This window comes from Danio aesculapii, chromosome 8, assembly GCF_903798145.1.
Source record: "Danio aesculapii chromosome 8, fDanAes4.1, whole genome shotgun sequence".
Lineage (NCBI taxonomy): Eukaryota > Metazoa > Chordata > Actinopteri > Cypriniformes > Danionidae > Danio > Danio aesculapii.
The window spans coordinates 49,927,199-49,949,111 of NC_079442.1; the positions used below are offsets into that span (position 1 = coordinate 49,927,199).

Genomic DNA, 21,913 nt, shown 5'->3' on the forward strand with positions numbered 1-21,913 from the left:
AGACTGCGAGAAGGAGCTTGAGTGAGAGGATCACCTTTCAGTCGTACATGTACGACTCTGACACAGACCAAGCAGAGAGTACAAAATCATTTGTGTCTTTGTACAGTTTTACAGACAACTGTGTGCTAGTTTCAAGTGCCGAGCTTGTACACAGAAACTAATAACCACGCACACTGAATTAACTTTGACTGAGGCACCGGATGCGCCGCTCGAAGCCGCGACACGGCACACCAGACACTCTCTGTGGCACGGCAGATACATGAAGTGTCCCGAATCGTCGCGCCACGCATTTTTGAATTCTAAACATCGGTTTCTGCAGCGGTCCGCGGCGCCCAGCCGTCGACTTGAGTGTACCCTGATAGAAACCTATGTTTAGAATTCTAAAACGCATGCTAGTTAAGATCACAGGGAGCTTCTGGGATCGCGAGAAATGCAAACGGCTGAAGTATAAGGTAGACTCAATGAGAAGTACACATGTTTGCAAACCTACCTAAAGATACAACCAATAATTCCGATTAGAGCGATAATGTGGAGAATATTGCTCTTGTGTTGAGCCCAATGAGCATCTAAAAATAGAGCTAGCGTGTTCCTTTAGTGATATCGCTTCGACTCACGCTGAAAATGACGGACGTGAATCAACAAACTGAGGATATGATGAAGCGCCTGTCAATCAATATTGGTGGGCGGGGGGACCGCTCTCCTACGTCAAGTTGCGGTCGGTTTGAAAACCGCTCCAATTGGTCCACCGTTTTTTATGTTGTTAAATTGAAAAAAAAGCACTGGGTGTGCTTGTATCACCCCAATATGACAGTCTATACACCATACATGCACATATGTCTGTCCAAACAGCTTGAAAAGTAGATTTTTTACCATAGGTGCCCTTTAAAGTTTATTATTCAGTCAAATTTACAATAATCTAATTTGCACTGCTTTTAGGATAAACAGATCAATCATCATAAAACTGGATAAAACCACAAATTTTAACCAGCAGTTATTGTATAATTTGAGTCAAATGTACAACAATCTCATTTAAGCTTTTATAAATATGCTCATATCAATCGTAAATCTAGGAGATAAAACGGAAGGAGAATCTTAGTCTACGTTATTCCAAGTCATGTTATTATGAGTGTGTTAATGTGAACAATGAGCCTGGTCCCCTCTCTTCACCAGGGTGTCAAAGTCTGGAGTCTGCTACGGCAAAAACGCGAGGCGAAGCAGGCGGTTAAAACACGAGGCGTGCAGGGCGCATAGGCAGCACGCAAAACCCTCACGGCCGTTAGTAAACCATTCAAAAGAGGGACCTCTTAATGCATAAAGCGCGTTTGGTGTGATCAGCCTCTTAGCTTATAGTCTTTAAAACAGCAATACTTTCTTGGCATATTAGACCTACCGCTTTCTGACCGATATTGGTGAAGAAGTATTTTGTTGTCCATTCTTCCTTAAACACACGACATTCAGAGTCAATTTTTCTTTCTTTTTTTTTTGCCTGACTCATTTTCAGTCATTAAGAGTCGAGTGCATTTTAATATCTGAGAGTGTGTTCTAATTCTACTGCTTCACATGGCGTTCAATTGCATCATTAATTTACTTTCTGAACCAAACCGTTACTCAGAAGCAGCATTTTAAAAACTCTTTCGCGGGCCGGATGAAAGTGTTCAGTGGGCCACAAATGGCCCGCTGGCCGCAGTTTGCCCACCTCTGCTTTATACTGTATCTGTCTAGATACTTTATTGCTCATAGAGATCTCAGATGTTGTAAATGGCTCGTGTGCTTTTGAAAGCATCTCTGTTAATGTTATTGAATTGCATTGGTGTTTTGAAGCTGAATGTCGGATCTATTGTGATCATCTGCTGCAGGTGCCCTTCCCAGAACTGCATGGCGAGTTTACGGAGTATGTGGGCAGGGCAGAGGATGCCGTCATCGCCATATCCCGCTACCGCCTGCACATCAAGTTCAAGGAGTCGGTTGTTAATGTGAGTGTGTGTGATTTTTCAGCACTTTTTGATACTAGATCTGCTTATTCTAGAAATAGGCGGTGTGTGAGATTGTGTGTGCGTGTGTGTGTTTTTGAAGTTCAGTCTGTAGTCATGGATACACATGGGAAGTCATGGGAAGTATTTATGAAACAGTTTTACTGAGGAGTTTTTGCCAAAGTTTACTAAACACAAATGTATGAGCCCTTTGTCCTTCAGAGAATATGAATCCTATTTGGGTAAAGTAATAAAAAACAAGCAATACTGAACAATTTACATCTTTAAACAGTTGAAGTGAAATAAACAGATCTGCTGCATTAACTGTTTGTATTTCAGGTCAGTCAACCATCATATACTTCAAAACATGGCCAAAATATGATGTATATGAATATTCTTATGCAAGATTTCTGTTTTGTTTTTACAGTCAGGTTTTTTCCTGCATACACTGAAAAAAAAAGATTCGTTGGATTTACTAAATTGTTTTAAGATGAGTGCTTGCAAACAATTTATATGCGTTGAATTTTTTTTCTGTGTTGAGAATTACAAGGTGGCCCCGTCCTTCAAATTTTGTACCACCTCCGCCTTTTGACCCCAAATCAGGCAGGAAGTCATGGCTACCAACAAGTGATGCTCAAGCATTGCTCATGTATTTAATTACATTTAAAGGTGCAGTACGTAAGTTTGACACCCAGTGGTTGAGCTAGGTATTGCATCGAATTGATATTTTAGAAACGGCTTTTTTATTTCTCACAGGTGAACAACAGAAAATTGACAATGATCACCTCAGGTACACCTCATGTGCTTTATTCAGTGTTAAATGCTAATATTGTGAGTTATTGCAGTACCACTGAAAACAGCAGCAGATAGTTCACCTCAGATCTTGAAAATTAAATAAACTCTTGGAAATTGAACTTTAGGACTTAACACATATCAGTGATTCAGCATCTGCATTTAATAATGTTAAAGAGGTTTAATATGTATTAAATAGATTATAAACCTCACCGTTTACCGAGTGAGTGCATATTCTGGGTTTCTGAATAGCTGTATTTAAATTTCTGACGTGTTTCGTCTGGTGCAAACAGCCAAATTGCTTATCACTGCAAATCTCGTCACGTAGCGTGTTGTTAGGACACGGGGTTACAATGTAACCTGCTCACCCAATGTTTACGTTCGTAATATTTATATTATTTACTAATTAATAACCTCATGAGGAACTCTGAATCTGCGTCTCCTTTAGGAGTCTGCTACTGTCCACCGGAGGTCACATTTCCGTCACAGACGCATGCTTTCAGAGCCTTTCTGAATGAATGAATGGAATACACTGTTTTCCACCAAGGCATCCTGGAGTGCTGAATTATAATTGGCTAAACTGGCATCGGGCGGGTTAAAATGATCAAAACAAAGACAAATGTTTTGACACGGAAAACACATTTTCAAAGCAGAATATCTGACTTCACCGTTGTTTTTCAGGCAAGCAAGAATGTTCATTTAGCATGTTTCTTAAATGTCTGCAAACATATTATGGTATTTTTATGCTTTAGGAGAGTCAAAAACTTACATACAGCACCTTTAATGTAAGTCTTTTTAAATAAGATTATATTTTACATGATAAGATTGCAAGAATAATGCAAAATGTGCTTGTTTCAAGTAGCACAAGTTTCACTATCAGATACCACCTCCCCTTCAGGAGGTAAAAACCCTGGTGTTCACATTATGATTAAAATAAAATATGTTCAAATTATAGGATCCGAGTTATGATCTATGGAAATAAGTTGAATACATATGTTTTACAATGTGATTTATTGTTTGTTGGATTGTTTCATGTACATATGACAGCATGAATAACAGAAATTACACAAAATATAGTTCATTCCGAGCACTGATCTATATTTAATTGGATGCTTTTTCTTTTTGCATTGTTTAATGCATTACGATATGAATGACAAAATATGCTGTCTGGGTCACTTTAAAATGTAGAAATAAATTAGTTTTTTTTTTTTCAATTTTAAACTTTACTCTTAGTACCCTTCTTTACCCCTACTTTCTTAAAGGCATAGTTTACCCAAAAATGAAAATTAGGTCATCATTTACTCACCCATCAGGAAGAATTGTTTCATTCTGAACACAAAAAAGATCATTTAAAGATAGCTGAAAACCGGTAACCATTGACATCTATAGTATTTGTTTTTCCTTCTATGGAAGTCAATGGTTACCGATTTTTTGAACTCTACTTTCTTAAAGGCATAGTTCACATAAAAATGAAAATGATGTCAGCATTTACTCACCCATCAAGAATTGTTTTATTCTGTTGAACACAACCGGTAACCATTGACCTCCATAGTATTTGTTTTTCTTTCTAGGAAAGTCAATGGTTACCTGTTTTTAAACTCTACTTTCTTAAAGGCATAGTTCACCCAAAAATGAAAATTATATCATCATTTACTCACCCATCAAGAATTGTTTTATTCTGTTGAACACAACTGGTAACCATTGACCTCCATAGTATTTGTTTTTCTTTTTAGGAAAGTCAATGGTTACTTGTTTTTAAACTCTACTTTCTTAAAGGCATAGTTCACCCAAAAATGAAAATGATGTCATCATTTACTCACCAATCAAGAATTGTTTTATTCTGTTGAACACAACTGGTAACCATTGACCTCCATAGTATTTGTTTTTCTTTTTAGGAAAGTCAATGGTTACTTGTTTTTAAACTCTACTTTCTTAAAGGCATAGTTCACCCAAAAATGAAAATGATGTCATCATTTACTCACCAATCAAGAATTGTTTTATTCTGTTGAACACATCTGGTAACCATTGACCTCCATAGTATTTGTTTTTCTTTCTAGGAAAGTCAATGGTTACTTGTTTTTAAACTCTACTTTCTTAAAGGCATAGTTCACCCAAAAATGAAAATGATGTCATCATTTACTCACCAATCAAGAATTGTTTTATTCTGTTGAACACAACTGGTTACCATTGGCCTTCATAGTATTTGTTTTTCCTCTTATGGAAGTCAATGGTTACCAGTTTTTCACCACTACTTTCTTAAAGGCATAGTTCACAAAAAAAAAAAAAAAATGAAAATGTTGTCATCAATTACTCACCAATCAAAAATTATTTTATTCTGTTGAACACACACAAAAAGATCATTTAAGGAAAGCTGAAAACTGGTAACTGTTGACTTCCATATTATTTGTTCTTCCCTTCTAAGGAAGTCAGTGGCTACCAGTTTTTTAAACTCTACTTTCTTAAAGGCATAGTTCACTCAAAAATGAAAATGATGTCATCACTTACTCACCAATCAAGAATTGTTTCATTCTGTTGAACACACAAAAAAAGATCATTTAAGGAAAGCTGAAAACCGGTAACCATTGACTTCCATAGTATTTGTTTTTCCTTCTATGGAAGTCAAACGTTACCTGTTTTCAGCTTTCTTTAAGTTATCTTTTTTTCAGCAGATCAGAAGTCATTCTTCATATTTACTTACTTTGTGTTCAGCCTAGCAAAACTCAAACAGTAAAAAGTTAGTAAATGATAACAAAAATAGCATTTTTTGGGTGAACTATCCCTTTAAATGAAGCATTTTGTTGTGCTTTAGTGTATGTATGGTGCACTATATGATGGATAGCCTGTCTGGTAGTCTCTGAAAGACTCCCTTTTGCTGTGGTGGATGGCATGCTGCTAAATTTAAAGTCTACGATGATGTGAAGGTTATTTAGGGACAGCGAGCCACTGTTACATCAGGTGCTGGCCAGTGGCTGCTGTCACCCTGTGTGTGTGTATCGAACAGGTCTCTCTTTATTAGCCCTTCGCTTTCACTGTTTCTTTACTTGTTGCTATGGTTGCGCTGGCTTTTCGATTAGAATCATCCACCCCCGTGCTTCCAACATGGGGCTATATTAAGGTTCTGGTTACATATTAATAATCTGCTATACTGTATCCTTCATAGATAAGCAGTCACATATTAGAAAACCCCTGCCTATTCCACATAGAGCTGTGTGTTCTTGAACTACTCCTGGGACAGTTTGTTGAGGAGTTGAAGAAATATTCTGGGTTAAATACAGAGTATTAACTGTCTGTAAAACAAACAAAATGCACCTAAAGGGATAGTTCACCCAAAATTGAAAATTTACTCACTATTTACTCACCTTCAAGTGGTTCCAAAACTTCCTAAAGAGTTTCTTTCTTCTTTTGACCACAATAGAAGGTATTTTGAACATTTTAAACATTGACTTCCATAGTAGGAAAAACAAATACTATGAAAGTCAATGGTTACAGGTTTTTAGTTTCTTCAAAATACCTTCTTTTGTGGTCAAAAGAAGAAGGAAACTCTTAAAGGTTTAAAGGGAGAATAAATGATAAGGTAATTTTCTTCTTTGGGTGAACTATCCCTTTAAAATGGCACTTTGTAAAGTACATTCGATGCTATGCACTCATTGGTCACTTTATTAGGTACACTTGTCCAACTGCTAATTAACGCAAATTTCTAATCAGCCAATCACATGGCAGCAACTCAATGCACTTAGGCATGTAGACATGGTCAAGACGGTCTGCTGCAGTTCAAATCGAGCATCAGAATGGGGACGAAAGCTGATTTAAGTGACTTTGAACTTGGCATGGTTGTTGTTGCCAGACGGGCTGGTCTGAGTATTTCAGAAACTGCTGATCTACTGGGATTTTCACGCACAACCATCTCTAGGAATGTTTTCTGTTCAGAAAAAGAGAAAAAATTCAGTGAGCGGCAGTTCTGTTGGCGCAAATGCCTTGTTGATGCCAGAGGAGAATATCCAGACTGGTTCAAGCTAATAGGCAACAGTAAGGCCCAGTCCCAATTCTATTTTTTTACCCCTACCCCTTCCCCTTGGCCCTTAAAACCGAGTGTGGAGTGGAAGGGCTTCAAAATTTACCCCTAAGAATTGGGACAGCACTCTAGCACCTGCACACATCATCATATGTCATTGCGATCTCTTGCTTCATATGAGATCAGATGATCATGTCTGCTGTAGTTATTCCAGTTGGGTTATTTTTTGGTATTTATCTTCAGGAAATCACTGAAGGCATATATTATGTTATCATAACGATCTAATGTGGCAATAAGATCGTAACTTTACTGTGTATTTACACAGTGGCCATATTCATATATGTAAACAACATTAACATTATAGCAGACACTATAAAAAGCTTGTTCCCAGCCACTTTTCTGACAGGGTATTCCAGTGTCATCGAGTGACAGAATGTTGTGGGACTGCTGTACAGGAGTTATTATTAGTGATTATAGATCTCCAAATTTAGCGTTTTTTATTTTTGTCTTATTTTTAAAAGCATGACGGTAAAACACAAACGCAGTTATGAATATATTAAAACATGTGTTAGTTTGTTGTAAAAGTCTGTGATAATGACAAAAAAATACTAATTTGTGGATCTCCTTACTTCCGGGTGCAGTGATCCTGCTGTTGTGGCTGGTGTATTCTGGGAAATTTTCTTACCCCTTGTTTTCGAGTGTGGTCCTGAAAAATCTTCATTCGAAGGGCTAATCGCCCCTTCCTCTTAGCCCTACGCTTTCAAGCTAAAGAGATTTGGGACAGCCCTACCCCTTCACGGGAACACGCAAAACGAGGTGTAAGGGGAAGGGCTAAGGAGTAGAATTGGGATTGGGCCTAACTCAAATAACCACTTGTTACAACCGAGGTATGGTGAAGAGCATCTCTGAACACACAACACGTCCAACCTTGAGGCAGATGGGCTACAGCAGCAGAAAAGCACACCGGGTGCCACTCCTGTCAGCTAAGAACAGGAAACTGAGGCTACAGTTGGCACAGGATCACCAAAATTGGGCATAGAAGATTGGAGAAATGTTGCCTGGTCTGATGAGTCTCCATTTCTGCTGCCTCATTCGGATGGTCGGGTCAGAATTTGGCGTCAACAACATGAAATCATGGATCCATCCTGCCTTGTATCAACGGTTCAGGCCAGTGGTGGGGGTGTAATGATGTGGGGGATATTTTCTTGGCACACTTTGGGTCCATTAGTACCAATTGACCATCGTGTCAACACCACAGCCTACCTGAGTATTGTTGCTGACCATGTCCATCCCTTTATGACCACAGTGTGCCCATCGTCTGATGGCTACTTCCAGCAGGATAATGCACCTTGTCATAAAGCGTGAATCATCTCAGACTGGTTTCTTGAACATGACAATGAGTTCACTGTACTCAAATGGCATCCACAGTCACCATAACTCAATCCAATAGAGCACCTTTGGGATGTGGTGGAACGGGAGATTTGCATCATGGATGTGCAACCGACAAATCTGCAGTAAATGCGTGATGCTATCATGTCAATATAGAGCAAAATGCCCGAGGAATATTTTCAGAATCTTGTTGAATCTCTGCCACGAAGGATTAAGGCAGTTCTGAAGGCTAAAGTGGGTCCAACCCTGTTCTAGTAAGGTGTACCTAATAAAGTGGCCGGTGAGTGTAGATTACAGGCTTTGTGAGACCATTATTGTTTGAATATTTGCATGACGCAGCTTTCATTTCATGTATCATATAATGCTCTTGGGAGTGTGTGTAAACAATTAACGATTGTGTAATTTCTCTGCCACTAATATAATTAATTGTTCCCGAACACTCCACCCTGAACAGAAATTGTTTTGCGTTAAGCCGCTGATCTCTCTTAGTGTCTATTTCGCAATAATGGCTGCACATTATCTCCTAATTGGTTTCTGTTGTTGATGCATTCCTCCTCAGCTTTCATTGTAAGTGCAGCCCAGACTGAGAGAAAACAATATAAAAAAAAAGATTCAGATAATTGACAGATATTGCATAACCCAGAATATTCCTTCACCATTCCATGCATCAAGAGTCAGGCAGCTGGGCTTGTTGGTTGCTCAGTGCTGATTCATCAGTTGATATCTGTGACAGTCACTTATTCACCAGAGTAAAAGAGTGTGACGCTTTCTGTGTGCCTGTGAAAGAGGGAGTGTGTTGTGCGTGACAAGAAGAGAAAGTGATGTGTATGTGTGTGTGTTTGACACTGTGTGTGACTGCAGGCCAGCTAGTGAAGCAACAGTGCTGTCGTAAGTGCAAAGCTTACGATGTAGGACTGCAGATGGAGAGAAAAGAGGAAGGAGATTGAGAGAATGTTGTGACTGTTCGAGTGTCGTTTTGATGAGGCTCAGCAGAATGCAGTCTTCTTGACTTTTATTTAAAAGTTGGACTTTTAGATTTTGGTAATAATAGCACAGGAATACTGCTCAGGGTTTTTGAATGTGTTTTTAAAAAGGGGCATTGCAGCGATGTGAATATTTCATATTTACAGTTGAAGTCAATTATTAGCCCCCCTGTATATATTTTTGCCCCAATTTCTGTTTAACGGAGAGATTTGTTTCACCACGTTTATAAACATAATAGTTTTAATAACTAATTTCTACTAAACTGATTTTTTTTTTGTATTTGCCATGATGACAGTACATAATATTTGACTAGATACTAGTATTCAGCTTAAAGTGACATTTAATGGCTTAACTAGGTTGATTAGGCAAGTTAGGTTAATTAGGCATGTTATTGTATAATGATGGTTTGTTTTGTGGACAATAAAACAAATACTGCTTAATAGCTAATAATATTGACTTTAAATGGCTTTTAAAAAAAATAAAAAACTGCTTTTATTCCTGCTGAAATAAAACAAATAAGACTTTCTCCAGAAGAAAAAATATTACAGGAAATACTGTGAAAATTTCCTTGCTCTGTTAAACATAATTTGGGAAATATTTTATAAAGAAAAAAAAAAATCACAGGGGGGTGAATAATTTTGCCCATAACTGTATATGCATTTTCAAAATATTCATCTTAATTTGTGTGTGTGTTGCATAGATCTGAGGAAAATATGGGCTGAAATTATTTGTAGCAATAAATGTAATTACTACTTTATCTTATGCACGAACTTGTGATCTGGTGTTTTCGGTGAGCGCTTAACTGAGAAGCGAAACAGAAAGTGTGTTCTAACCAACTGAATGCATACAAGTTAAGATGGCAATAAATGTTTGCTGTGTAACTTTTTATGCTATTTATATATCCATATTTATGTATTATTATTGTTCTCTAAAAGGCAATAAATATTATTGCAAATAATGTTGTAGTAGAATTTAATCCAATAGTAATTTTTCTTTAATTTATTTTTTTAGAATACAATAAATATAAATATTATTTTATATTTTTTATTATCATGTAATGTTATTTTCATCATAGTATCATGCATTATCATACATTATCATTATCATACATAGGCATACATATATATATATATATATATATATATATATATATATATATATATATATATATATATATATGAAGAGTTTAGATGCAAAAATCTCTAAAAGCCGTTTGATGTTTTTTTCTAAATGTAGCATTTTTCTCCATCTCCTGTATGTAGGCTCAATAATTAAACTTTTATAGTGACAAATAACTTTTCATTGCCTTTCAAGTGAAATAACTAAACATAAACATAGGAGAATTTTTTTTTGCATCTGAACCCTTCATATATATATATATATATATATATATATATATATATATATATATATATATATATATATATATATATATATATATATATATATATATATATATATATATATATATATATATATATATATATATATATATGTGAAGGGTTCAGATGCAAAAAAAATTGTGTGTATGTGTGTATATATATATATATATATATATATATATATATATATATATATATATATATATACACACATACACACATATAAACACACAGTTGAAGTCAAAATTTCACAATTATTAGCCACCCTTTCAATTTTTTTTTTTTCTTTTTTAAAATATTTCAGTATGTCTGATAATATTTTTTTCTTCTGGAGAAAGTCTTATTTGTTTTATTTCAGCTAGGATAAAAGCTGTTTTTAATTAAAAAAGGTCAATATTATTAGCCCCTTTAATCTATATATTTTTTTCGATAGTCTACAGAACAAACCATTGTTATACAATGACATGCCTAATTACCCATCCTGCATGATTAACCTAATTAACCTAGTTAAACCTTTAAATGTCACTTTAAGCTGTATAGAAGTGTCTTGAAGAATATCTAGTCTAATATTATTTACTGTCATCATGGCAAAGAAAAAATAAATCAGTTATTAGAAATGAGTTATTAAAATGTTGTTTAGAAATGTGTTGAAAAAATCCTCTCTCCGTTACACAGAAATTGGAGAAAAAAATAAACAGGGGGCTAATAATTCTGACTTCAACATTTATTTTTTAAATTAATGTCTCTAACTAACCAGCAATAAATTCAGTAATAACTAAAATATTATAATACAAAAATGCAACAAAAAATGTTTTGGAATATTGAAAATAAATTATATTTATATAAAAAATAATATAAATATTTATATAAAAAATAAATCAAAGAAATATTACTATTGGATTAAATTCTCCTATAAGATTACAATAATATTTTACTGAAATAGATATGCATTGTTATATATCATTTTTATTATAATACATTGAAAAACTAAAATAGGCGACGCAGTGGCGCAGTAGGTAGTGCTGTCGCCTCACAGCAAGAAGGTCGCTGGTTCGAGCCTCGGCTGGGTCAGTTGGCGTTTGCATGTTCTCCCTGCGTTCGCGTGGGTTTCCTCCGGGTGCTCCGGTTTCCCCCACAGTCCAAACACATGCGGTACAGGTGAATTGGGTAGGCTAAATGTCCGTAGTGTATGTGCATGTGAAAAAGGGTGTATGTGTTTCCCAGTGATGGGTTGCAGCTGGAAGGGCATCCGCTGCATAAAACAAATGCTAGATAAGTTGGCGGTTCATTCCGCTGTGGCGACCCCAGATTAATAAAGAAAATGAATGAATAAATGAATGAATGAAAAACTAAAAGAAATATTACCATTGTAAAAACGGTTTTTTACTGTAAAAATAGAAATGAGTCATTAATATTATTTGCATTTTACAGAACAATAATACAATTAATTTTATATCCATCTTAATTTTAATGCATTCAGTTGGTGTGTGTAAATATAAATGCTGAAAAATCTCAGTAGCTAACGAGTTCCATCATTAATACGTATCTGTTCCACTCACACAAATGTGTTTCAGTTTCCAACAAACACCTTAGGAATGTTTGAGTGCGGTCAGATTAGTGTGCTGGGTTTAAACCACAGCCCAGGAATGTGTGCATCACAGACCAGCCAAAAGCCAGCATTGATACGTCCACCTCGTGATCCTGTCTTCCCTCTGTTTCTCTCTCTCTCTCTGTGAACAGAATTGTTCGTGTGAGGTGTCAGTAAGTAACCACAGATCGGTCCGTCTGTCTGCATGACGCTGCAGTTTTTGGGTTATTTGACTTTGGGTCAGATGTGACTTGCATGCGGTTAATGTGTGATCACGCACAACTTCCAGAGCTAAAGAGGAACTGCGTTTTTCAAGCGCACGGTTGCAGTAGCGTCCACATGCATAAACACACACTCTTGATTGAAGCTGATTTGGCATGCCAGACAGTTCCACACTTGAGCTGCAGAACAAAGAATGAGTTTGTATGAAATAAGCTACAGACGCTAATCGCTAACAGTGTTTGTAACCCTTAGTCCGTGTCTGAGTTTTCAGTGTGATGGACTCGGCAGGCTTTATGATTTAATTATTAGCTTACTGTTGGGTTAATTAATGTCGACTTCTGGTTTATATTGTCTGTGTGGTGTGCTGAGACTCACAGTGCTAATAATGGAAGATTATTATTTGTGTTTGTGTGTGTGCGTGGAATCCATCTCACTTTCGGTTTCTCTCTCTTAGGTTCCCCTACAGCTGATAGAATGTGTAGAGTGTCGGGACATGTTTCAACTGCACATCACCTGCAAAGACTGCAAGATCGTCAGGTTTGTCTGTCTATCTATCCATCCATCCATCCATCCATTCATCTGTCTATCGATCTATATCTCCATCTATCGAACTATCCCTCCATGTATCTATCCCTCCGTCTATCTATGCATCCTTCCGTTTATCTATATCTGTCCGTCCATCCATTCGTCCATCTATCCCTCCATCTATCCCTCCATCTATCCGTCTGTCTGTCTGTCTGTCTATCTATCTATCTATCTATCTATCTATCTATCTATCTATCTATCTATCTGTCTATCTATCTATCTATCTATCTATCTATCTATCTATCTATCTATCTATCTGTCTATCTGTCTATCTGTCTATCTGTCTGTCTGTCTGTCTGTCGTTCTATTGCTCTATCTATCATTCTAGCATTCTATCCATCATTTTATTGTTCTAATTATTGTTCTATCTATTCTATCCATCGATCCTTCTATCCGTCTATCCGTCTGTTTGTCTGTCCATCCGTCTGTCCATCCATATATCTATCGATTTGTCTACCCATCTGTCTGTCAATATATCCATCCCTATCTATCTATCTATCTATCTATCTATCTATCTATCTATCTATCTATCTATCTATCTATCTATCTATCTATCTATCTATCTATCTATCCATCTATCCATCTATCCATCTATCCATCTATCCGTCTATCCGTCTGTTTGTCTGGCCGTCCGTCTGTCCATCCATATATCTATCGATTTGTCTACCCATCTGTCTGTCAATACATCCATCCCTATCTATCTATCTATCTATCTATCTATCTATCTATCTATCTATCTATCTATCTATCTATCTATCTGTCTGTCTGTCTGTCTGTCTGTCTGTCTGTCTGTCTGTCTGTCTGTCTGTCTGTCTGTCTGTCTGTCTGTCTGTCTGTCTGTCTGTCGTTCTGTCATTCTATCTGTCTGTCTATATATCTATCAATCATTCTATCTATCCTTCTATCTACCTATCCTTCTATCTATCTATCCTTCTATCCCTCTATATTTCTTTCTATCATTCAATCTGTTATTTTATCTATCGTTCTTTCATTTGATTGATCATTCTATGAATCAATCTATCTATTTATCTATCATATCGTTGTATCTTTCTATCTTTCTATCGTTCTTTCTATCATTCTATCTTTCTATCATTGTAACATTGTATCGTCCTATTGTTTTATCTATACATAATGCATTCCATCCATTCATCCATCCGTTTTGTCTATCTATTGTTCAATCACTCTATCTATTTTTCTAATGTTTAATTGTTCTATCGTTCAATCGATCAATTGTTATGTTCATATAGTTCTATCTATCGTTCAATCGCTCTATCTATCGTTCAATCGCTCTATCTATCGTTCAATTGTTCTATTTCTGTCATTCAATCATTCTATCTATCGTTCAGTCATTCCATTGTTCTATTTTTCAGTTGTTCTATCTATAGTTCAATTGTTCTTTTTATGTTGTTCAATCCTTCTATCTATCGTTCGTTCAATCATTTTATCTGTCATTCAATCATTCTATAGTTCAATCGTTGTATTGTTCCATCTGTATTTTGTTCTAATATTCCATCTGTTCATCTGATATGTTAATTGACATAAATGCTTACTTTTGATGACCTAAGGATTTTGTGTAAGTTACAGGTTTTTACAGGTAATCTGTTGTGTTTTGCTTTTTGTGTCAGTTGTTTCAAGAAATGCAGATAGTTCCTTGCAAATCTAATTGATGATTTGAAAAATGCACCAAAGCGACTGAGAGAAACTGTAATGTGTGTTTTGTTTAATGCAGGTGTCAGTTTTCCACATTTGAGCAGTGTCAGGAGTGGCTGAAGAGGTTGACCGCCGCGGTCCGTCCCCCGTCCCGGATAGAGGAGCTCTTTTCCTTCGCCTTCCATGCGTGGTGTGTAGATCTTTACACAGGAGAGAAAGAGCAGCACGGAGATCTGTGTCGGCCAGGTACTGTCTGATCCTGTCAAACGACATTTGTGGGATTTAGATCCCTCATGAGTAATTTTAACTCCTAGTGAGCCTGATACTCTGGAAAAATAGACTACCGGTAATAAATTTGGCATCATTAAACGTTTTTAAAATTAATTTTTTTTATTTTAATTTTTTTACAATTTTATTTCACCAAATGCAAAAGCAAATCGTTACATGTTTGTGGGTTATTTTTATTACAGTTTATTATTCATTTGATTAATAATTAGATTATATTTTTGTAGTTTTAGCATTATATTGTTATTTACATTTATTTTCTAATGCAATTTGTTATTGTTATGCAAAACTGAATAATTAGTGTAATTACTCCAGTTTTCAATTGGTCACATAATTAATTATTAATTAGTTAAATAATTTTAATTAGCTGATTTGCTGCTCTGTTGATTAATTCTTATGCTCAGTCATGTATGGTTGATGTCCTTATTATCAATGTTGAAAATATTTTTTTGCTTATTATTTCTTTATTTATATTATGCAGTCTACTCTTCAGAATTCTTTCATGAAGTGATTTTTTTTAATAACAGCATTTATTTAATATTACATATTTTGTCAGTTGTCACCATATAAATGTTCGAATGTTGCTTTGGAAAGGATATATCTATAGCATGGTTTCAACAAAACTGTTCAGCATAATCAGCATTGAAAATAATCATAAAAACATCTTATTAAATTATTTTAAGTGAAAGTGTGACAGTAGCTACAGATGAAGTAAGAATTATTAGCCCCTTTTGATTTTTTTTTTTTTTTGATATATTTCCCATATGATGTTTAACAGCAAGGAAATTTTCACAGTATGTCTGATAATATTTTTATCGTTTTATTTCGGCTGGAATAAAATGAGTTTTTAATTCTTTAAACACCATTTTAGGTCAACATTATTAGCCCCTTTAAGCGATATTTTTTTTCGATAGTCTACAGAACAAACCATGGTTATACAATGACTTGCCTTATTAACCTAGTTAAGCCTGTAAATGTCACTTTAAGCTGAATACTAGTATCTTCAAGAATATTTAGTCAAATATTATTTACTGTCATCATGGCAAAGATAAAATAAATCAGTTATTAGAAATGAGTTATTAAAACTATTATGATTAGAAATGTGCTGAAAAAATATTCTCTTTGTTAAACAGAAATTAGGGAAAAAAATAAACAGGGGGGCTGATAATTTTGACTTCAACTGTATGTTTCCATCCAAAGGTGCAAATTAAATCTATTTGCAAAACTGGAATATCGCATAAAAGACGTGTCAAAGCAAACAAAATCATCATTTCCTAATTAACTGGCGCCAAATATCAAAAATAATAATATTATTTGCTGCAGTAGGAGAAGCTGTGTGAATCTTTTCTTCAGTTAATAAATGTCTTGCACCTCAGAAGACATTGCCGATACACAATGAACATGTGGTGATGTTTGAAAGCGTCAGACGCTCTGGACAATTTTGCGAGTCATTAATAATATAATAACACTGATACTGAAATGGTTACGGCGTTTTAGAATGACCCAAACTACATTTCAGATGTTTTACAGTGTGCTCAGCCTGCTGATTCATCCATTCACACACATTTTCATCATCACATGATCTCTTATAACAAAATCACATGACTTTAATAATGAGCATACTGGAATTTGTTTAGTAAAAGTGTTTCCATTGTAGTTTATACGCATCTTTTTATATCGAATAAAAAGTTTATCCTACTCAGTTATGTGCAGATGTTTTTTATGCGCATTTTTAAAATTGATGCGCATCTTGGCGTTTCTATTAACTGTTTTTTTAAGCGCATATCCAGCATGCACATACAATTGGTAGATGGAAACAAAGCTACTGAAGACTGGATAATGGTTTAAATTTGCAGGAATAAATGACATAAGAAAATGAAATGGAAAAAGTTGTTTTAAATTAAAACAATATTTCACAATGTTGCTGCTTTTATTTATTTTTTGATAAAACAAATACAGCCTTGTTAAGCTTGCGTCTTTCACTGTCAATGTAACTGAAACAACTGAAACCAAATTTTGACCAGTGATGTATATCTTTATTTGAAGCGCTCTTCCTTTCTTGCAGGAATGATCACACCCTCTCTGTCTTTCAGGTGATCACGTGATGTCCCGTTTCCATAATGAAGTAGACCGGATGGGCTTCGACACTCAGAACGCCTGGAGAGTCTCTGAGATCAACAACAAGTACAAGTGAGTGTTTCTCTCTCAAACACAAGCGCTCTGTGTCTGAACCAGTGGTTCTCAATCCTGGTCTTCGCTGCCCCCCGCTATGCATATTTTGCATGTTTCTCTTACCGCTTCAGAAGTTTGTTCCATTTCACCGTAAGTGCCCTGCGAAGTGGACATCACAGGATATTCTGTTTGAATATGTTTTCAATTGACCTTTCGATAAGCCTGAGCCCGATTCAGAGCACTCACACTTATCAAATGATCCTGGAAACGGGCCAGGGGACGGTTCGGATAGCATAGTGTGAGTGCACCCTTAGCGAAGGGTCTTCTATGCTAGTCGCATGATTATCATGGTTTCCGCTACATTCATTCTTCCATGGCGGGGCGCCACGCCAAAATTCATCCCGCCATGGCTACATTACAGCTTCTCATTCAAAACATTTTATTTTTATAATAGCGGGTGATAATCACACCAAAACGTATTAAAGGGTAAGTGAATTATAACCGCGTGAACTTTTCTGTAACCGTCCGTAGTAGTGTTGTGTGTCATTTGTTTAACCCTTTAAGGTTCCGTGCTGACTGGCTGACTGACAGGTGTGTGATGCGTGAGGCCAGCAAACACGACGTATAGCGGTTTCACTTTACTTCAGGACACATTAATACCGCTCTGTAGGTCTATTGGAGACATTCATAAATATTCCTAGCAAATCTAATAAATGTTGGACACATACTCGTTACATAAACGCACTAAACCACACTTCAGCAGCGTTTATTTGAGAGCATACAAGAAGATCTGCGCTCAGTGTGCCCAGATGATGCTGACTGTTTCCAGCCCAAAAGCTGTCGAGATCACAAGCGTTTATACACTGTTCTAGTGTATGTATGCGAAGAACGGGGGCTATGGCATCTCTTTGCAAGACCAAAACGGGTTTATAAGGGCAGACTAGGGCTGGCGGGCACGCCGTTGTAAAACCGCCCAAATTTTCACTACCCGCCTATGTCACTTTTTACCCGGCAAAAAAAATTCTAAACGCCCAACCTGGGAACACTGTTTGCACTTGAGCAGCGTGGATTTGAGGGCACGCAAGAAGCTTTGCGCATGAGCAGAGCAAATTGGCGCGCAAGCAAAGAGATTCGCATGCTGTAGGCTATTACATAAATGCGATCTCCACTCGTAATACTGCGCTCACGACATTTGTCATTGAAATAACGCCACAGGTAGTTAGTAGATCTGTGTGAAAAAGGCCTGCCGCCACAGCTGGAAAATATCCTTGAGGAAACACTGATTATGTATAGGTATAATGGTTTCAAACTTCTGTAATAATTGAAAATGCTGCAAACAGTTGTGCAGCTTGAGTAAATTATTATTATTATTTTTATTAAATGAAGTAAATTTCAAGATCAGCAGAATATTTATCTGCAGAGGGCTAATTATAAATATAATTTGGGCTGCACGATACTGTAAAAATCTGACATTACGGTATTTTGTTTTCCTGTGATATATATTGTGTTGTTAATACAATTTCACCAGATGATTTAACAGGTTTATTTGGATTGATTGGGGGATTTTGTAGAGGAGTGAATCTCGAATAATAAATAACAAATATATTACAAGCATAGATAAAATATAGCAAAGACAAAAGTAAATTCTGGTTTTCAGGTATTTACTATTCAGGTACAGATATTAAATAATCAACACTGCATAGTCTTCATTGTATATTATTTAATCTTTATTAAAGTTACAAAAAATGTTTTGTGGCCGGATGTTTTAAACTCTGAAATATTGAAATGTTCACATAGTCAAAGGCCTTAAAGAGACAGTTCACTCAACGATTAATAGGTACTCACTATTTACTCACCCTTCACTTGTTCAATACTATAGGAGTTATTAAATTATCTTCTTTTTGTGTTCATTAAAAAAACTCATAAATGAGACAAGTGAAGGGTGTAATGAAAATGATAAGTGATTTTTGAGTGAACTATCTCTTTAAAAATGCATGCAGATGATAAACTTTTACTCCATTATAATTAAACTCTTCATTAAACTATAATCTCAACATTTCATGTCCTGCGATGTGACTTTTGCGGATGCACACATTGCGATGTCGATGCTAAACGATATATTGTGCAGCTCTAACTTGAATATAGGTTAGTTGTCTTTACTTCTTTTCTGTCCTTGGCCAAAAACTTGCTCTCGCATTGTTAGTGCTGTGTAAGCATTATCATAATCAATTTTACACAGATATAAAACAAATGTAAACAAAATAGATTGTTGTGTGTTCTGTGATATGCTGTGACATTATGCAAAAATCAAGAAACACTTTGGATTTGTTTGATTGGTAGATTAGGCTATGTAGGCTATTTAAAAATTATATTATATAAGAACTATTAATCACTGTAATTTCCCAAATGGAAAAGGTTGGTTTGTTGGTTTTAGCCTACACTAAATCATCAATAGCCTATCTGTTGAGTTTATGACGCAACTCCAGGCAGCACAGAGGCGATCAGCATCAGCGCTGGTTTGTCAACTCAAGTCAACTCAAGTCAAACTGTGACCAGAAATATCCTTCTTTCATTTTGCCTCTTTGGCAAAGTACATCTGTAGGCTCGTGTGGTTGCATGTGTTACTGTTACAGCACGTGCTTTTCCATTTCAAAAACATGAGGCGCACCTCACTGCCTTTATTGTTGACAAAAAAAAAAGAAGTGCGGTGCTCTTTTTTTTATGTCACTTGGAACCGTTATGTCACTGCTGAGCCGTATTGTGCGCGAGTGTTCCTGTCAATGTTATAATTGTAATTTTAATAACATTATGATATTCAATATTTGTAAAGTCATACAGCTCTGGATAACTTGAAACAGCGACCACAAGTCTCTCCTCCATCGTTAAAAGTTCGCCGTAGTCATCTTTACAACACAAACACTGCTGTCACCTCAAAGGAAACCCCGCCTTCAATTTGATTGAAGAATGAAGAAGACGAGACTGACGTAACTTGCTTTTTCCGCTCGAGCACACATAGCGTGCAACAGCAAAACGCGAGGCGCACAGGGCGCATAAGCAGCACGTAAAACACTCGCGGCCGTTAGTGAACCATTCAAAAGATGCACCTCTCAACGCAAAAAGCGCATTCATGGTGATCGGCCCACTTATGCATCCAAACTTGAAAAATATATAAAATAATATTTTTTAATCGTTTAACTGATTAATCGGTTACAAACGCACCCTTTCGGTTAACGGTTAATCAGCTATTTTGTGCATCCCTAATTTTACCTTATGATGACGTTGTTAAAAGGGTCATAACAGTGTTGTGAAAAGGGTCTATTGGAGCGGGTAGAATGGTGTAGACACACTCAGCCCTGTCCTACTCTGTGTGTGTGTTCAGGGCTGTATGCAGGTTTAGATGACTGTAGACAGGCATCAGTCAGTCCGGTGTCCAGCTCTGACCTCAGTGTGTCCTCTTCTCGCCCTCTGCTCCACCAGGTTGTGTTCCAGCTATCCTCAACTGCTGCTGGTGCCAGCCTGGATTACTGATAAGGAGCTGGAGAATGTGGCGGCCTTTCGCTCCTGGAAGAGGATTCCAGCCGTGGTTTACAGGTTAGTTACTTAAATCTGTTGCACTATGCACATGACGCACTTTTGACTTGGTATTTAGTGTGTTGTTCTTTTCAAATGCGCAGATAGCATCTTTTTATTACTACTTTTATTACTGCTTTTGCAGTTTGTGTGTAGTTTAAGTGCTCTGAGTAGCTTTTAGTTTAAGATTCCCGAGATCTGTTGTCATAGATGCTAAACTATACTAGTATTTTATTATTATTATTTTTTAAATATCTTACAATAATATAGTATATGATATATTATTCTATATAATAAATACATAATATATAATAATATGCTTGTTTAATTATTTATTTATTATTATTATTATTATTATTATTATTATTATTATTATAGTTTAATCATTTGAAATGTCAGAAATGGATTTTCATTTTTGTATTTTTAACTTTCCTTTTTAATTTAGTTTAACTTATTTAAAAAAAAATTGACTGTTTTGTATATTGTTATGTTTTATTAATTGTTAATTCATTTGTTGTTCTTAACGATTTTATTTAAATTTTTTTTGTATAACATAAATAATTGTAAAACCTAAATATTAAACTCCAAAACCTTTTCATCCAACAAATCACACTATTTTTGTCTTTCTTTCTTTTGTTCCTTTCAATTAACACATTTTTCTTTTACACATTTCACAGTTTACTTTGATCTGTTTTTAGATCATTTTAATTCTTTGTTATTTTTTATGTAAAGCACTTTAAATTACCACTGTGAATGAAATGTGCTATAAAAATGCATTTGCTTTGCAAAAAAATATTGCCTGTTTTATTTAAGCTTTTTTTACCCTTTAGCTTTGTTGCCTGCTCCACCAATTGATTGACCATATTTCGACTGTTTATAAATAATCACTGTTAGTAAATTAAAGATTGGCTGTTTTAAATAATAGCTTACACACAGCATTGTTGTTTTAGCAAACACAATACTGTTGCACTCCTACACTTGATTTAGTTTTTATTGTAAAACAAAACAAAACAAAACAAAACAAGAAAACATGTTAAATGAGAAGCTGAAATATTTTCTGGCATACTTCAAAAAATAAAGATGATTTAGTATTCAGAAATGTTTTATTATTTTCTTAAATAAATTGGTCTTACACTTCATATTTTCTGATTTTCATAGCATATGTATTAATTCCAGTACTTTTACTATGAACCAACTTATTGATCATTTGGTAGAGGCTGATATTTTAGAAATTATGGGATATATTTTTAAAAAAGCATTGAGTGTGTTAACTAGTGACATTAGGAGCTAGTTTTTTTTTTTTCTTGGTGGG

General features: G+C 35.6%; 1 protein-coding gene across 1 annotated transcript in view; it reads left to right on the plus strand.

Annotated features, from left to right (window-relative positions):
- The window catches only part of mtmr3 (myotubularin related protein 3), a 99,307-nt gene that overhangs the window by 30,491 nt on the left and 46,903 nt on the right, over positions 1 to 21,913 (plus strand). The window contains exons 5-9 of the mRNA XM_056464133.1: positions 1,857 to 1,973; positions 12,794 to 12,876; positions 14,654 to 14,820; positions 16,953 to 17,049; positions 20,509 to 20,622. Coding sequence (XP_056320108.1) covers positions 1,857 to 1,973; positions 12,794 to 12,876; positions 14,654 to 14,820; positions 16,953 to 17,049; positions 20,509 to 20,622 — 578 coding nt within the window. The remainder of the gene's footprint in view (positions 1 to 1,856; positions 1,974 to 12,793; positions 12,877 to 14,653; positions 14,821 to 16,952; positions 17,050 to 20,508; positions 20,623 to 21,913) is intronic.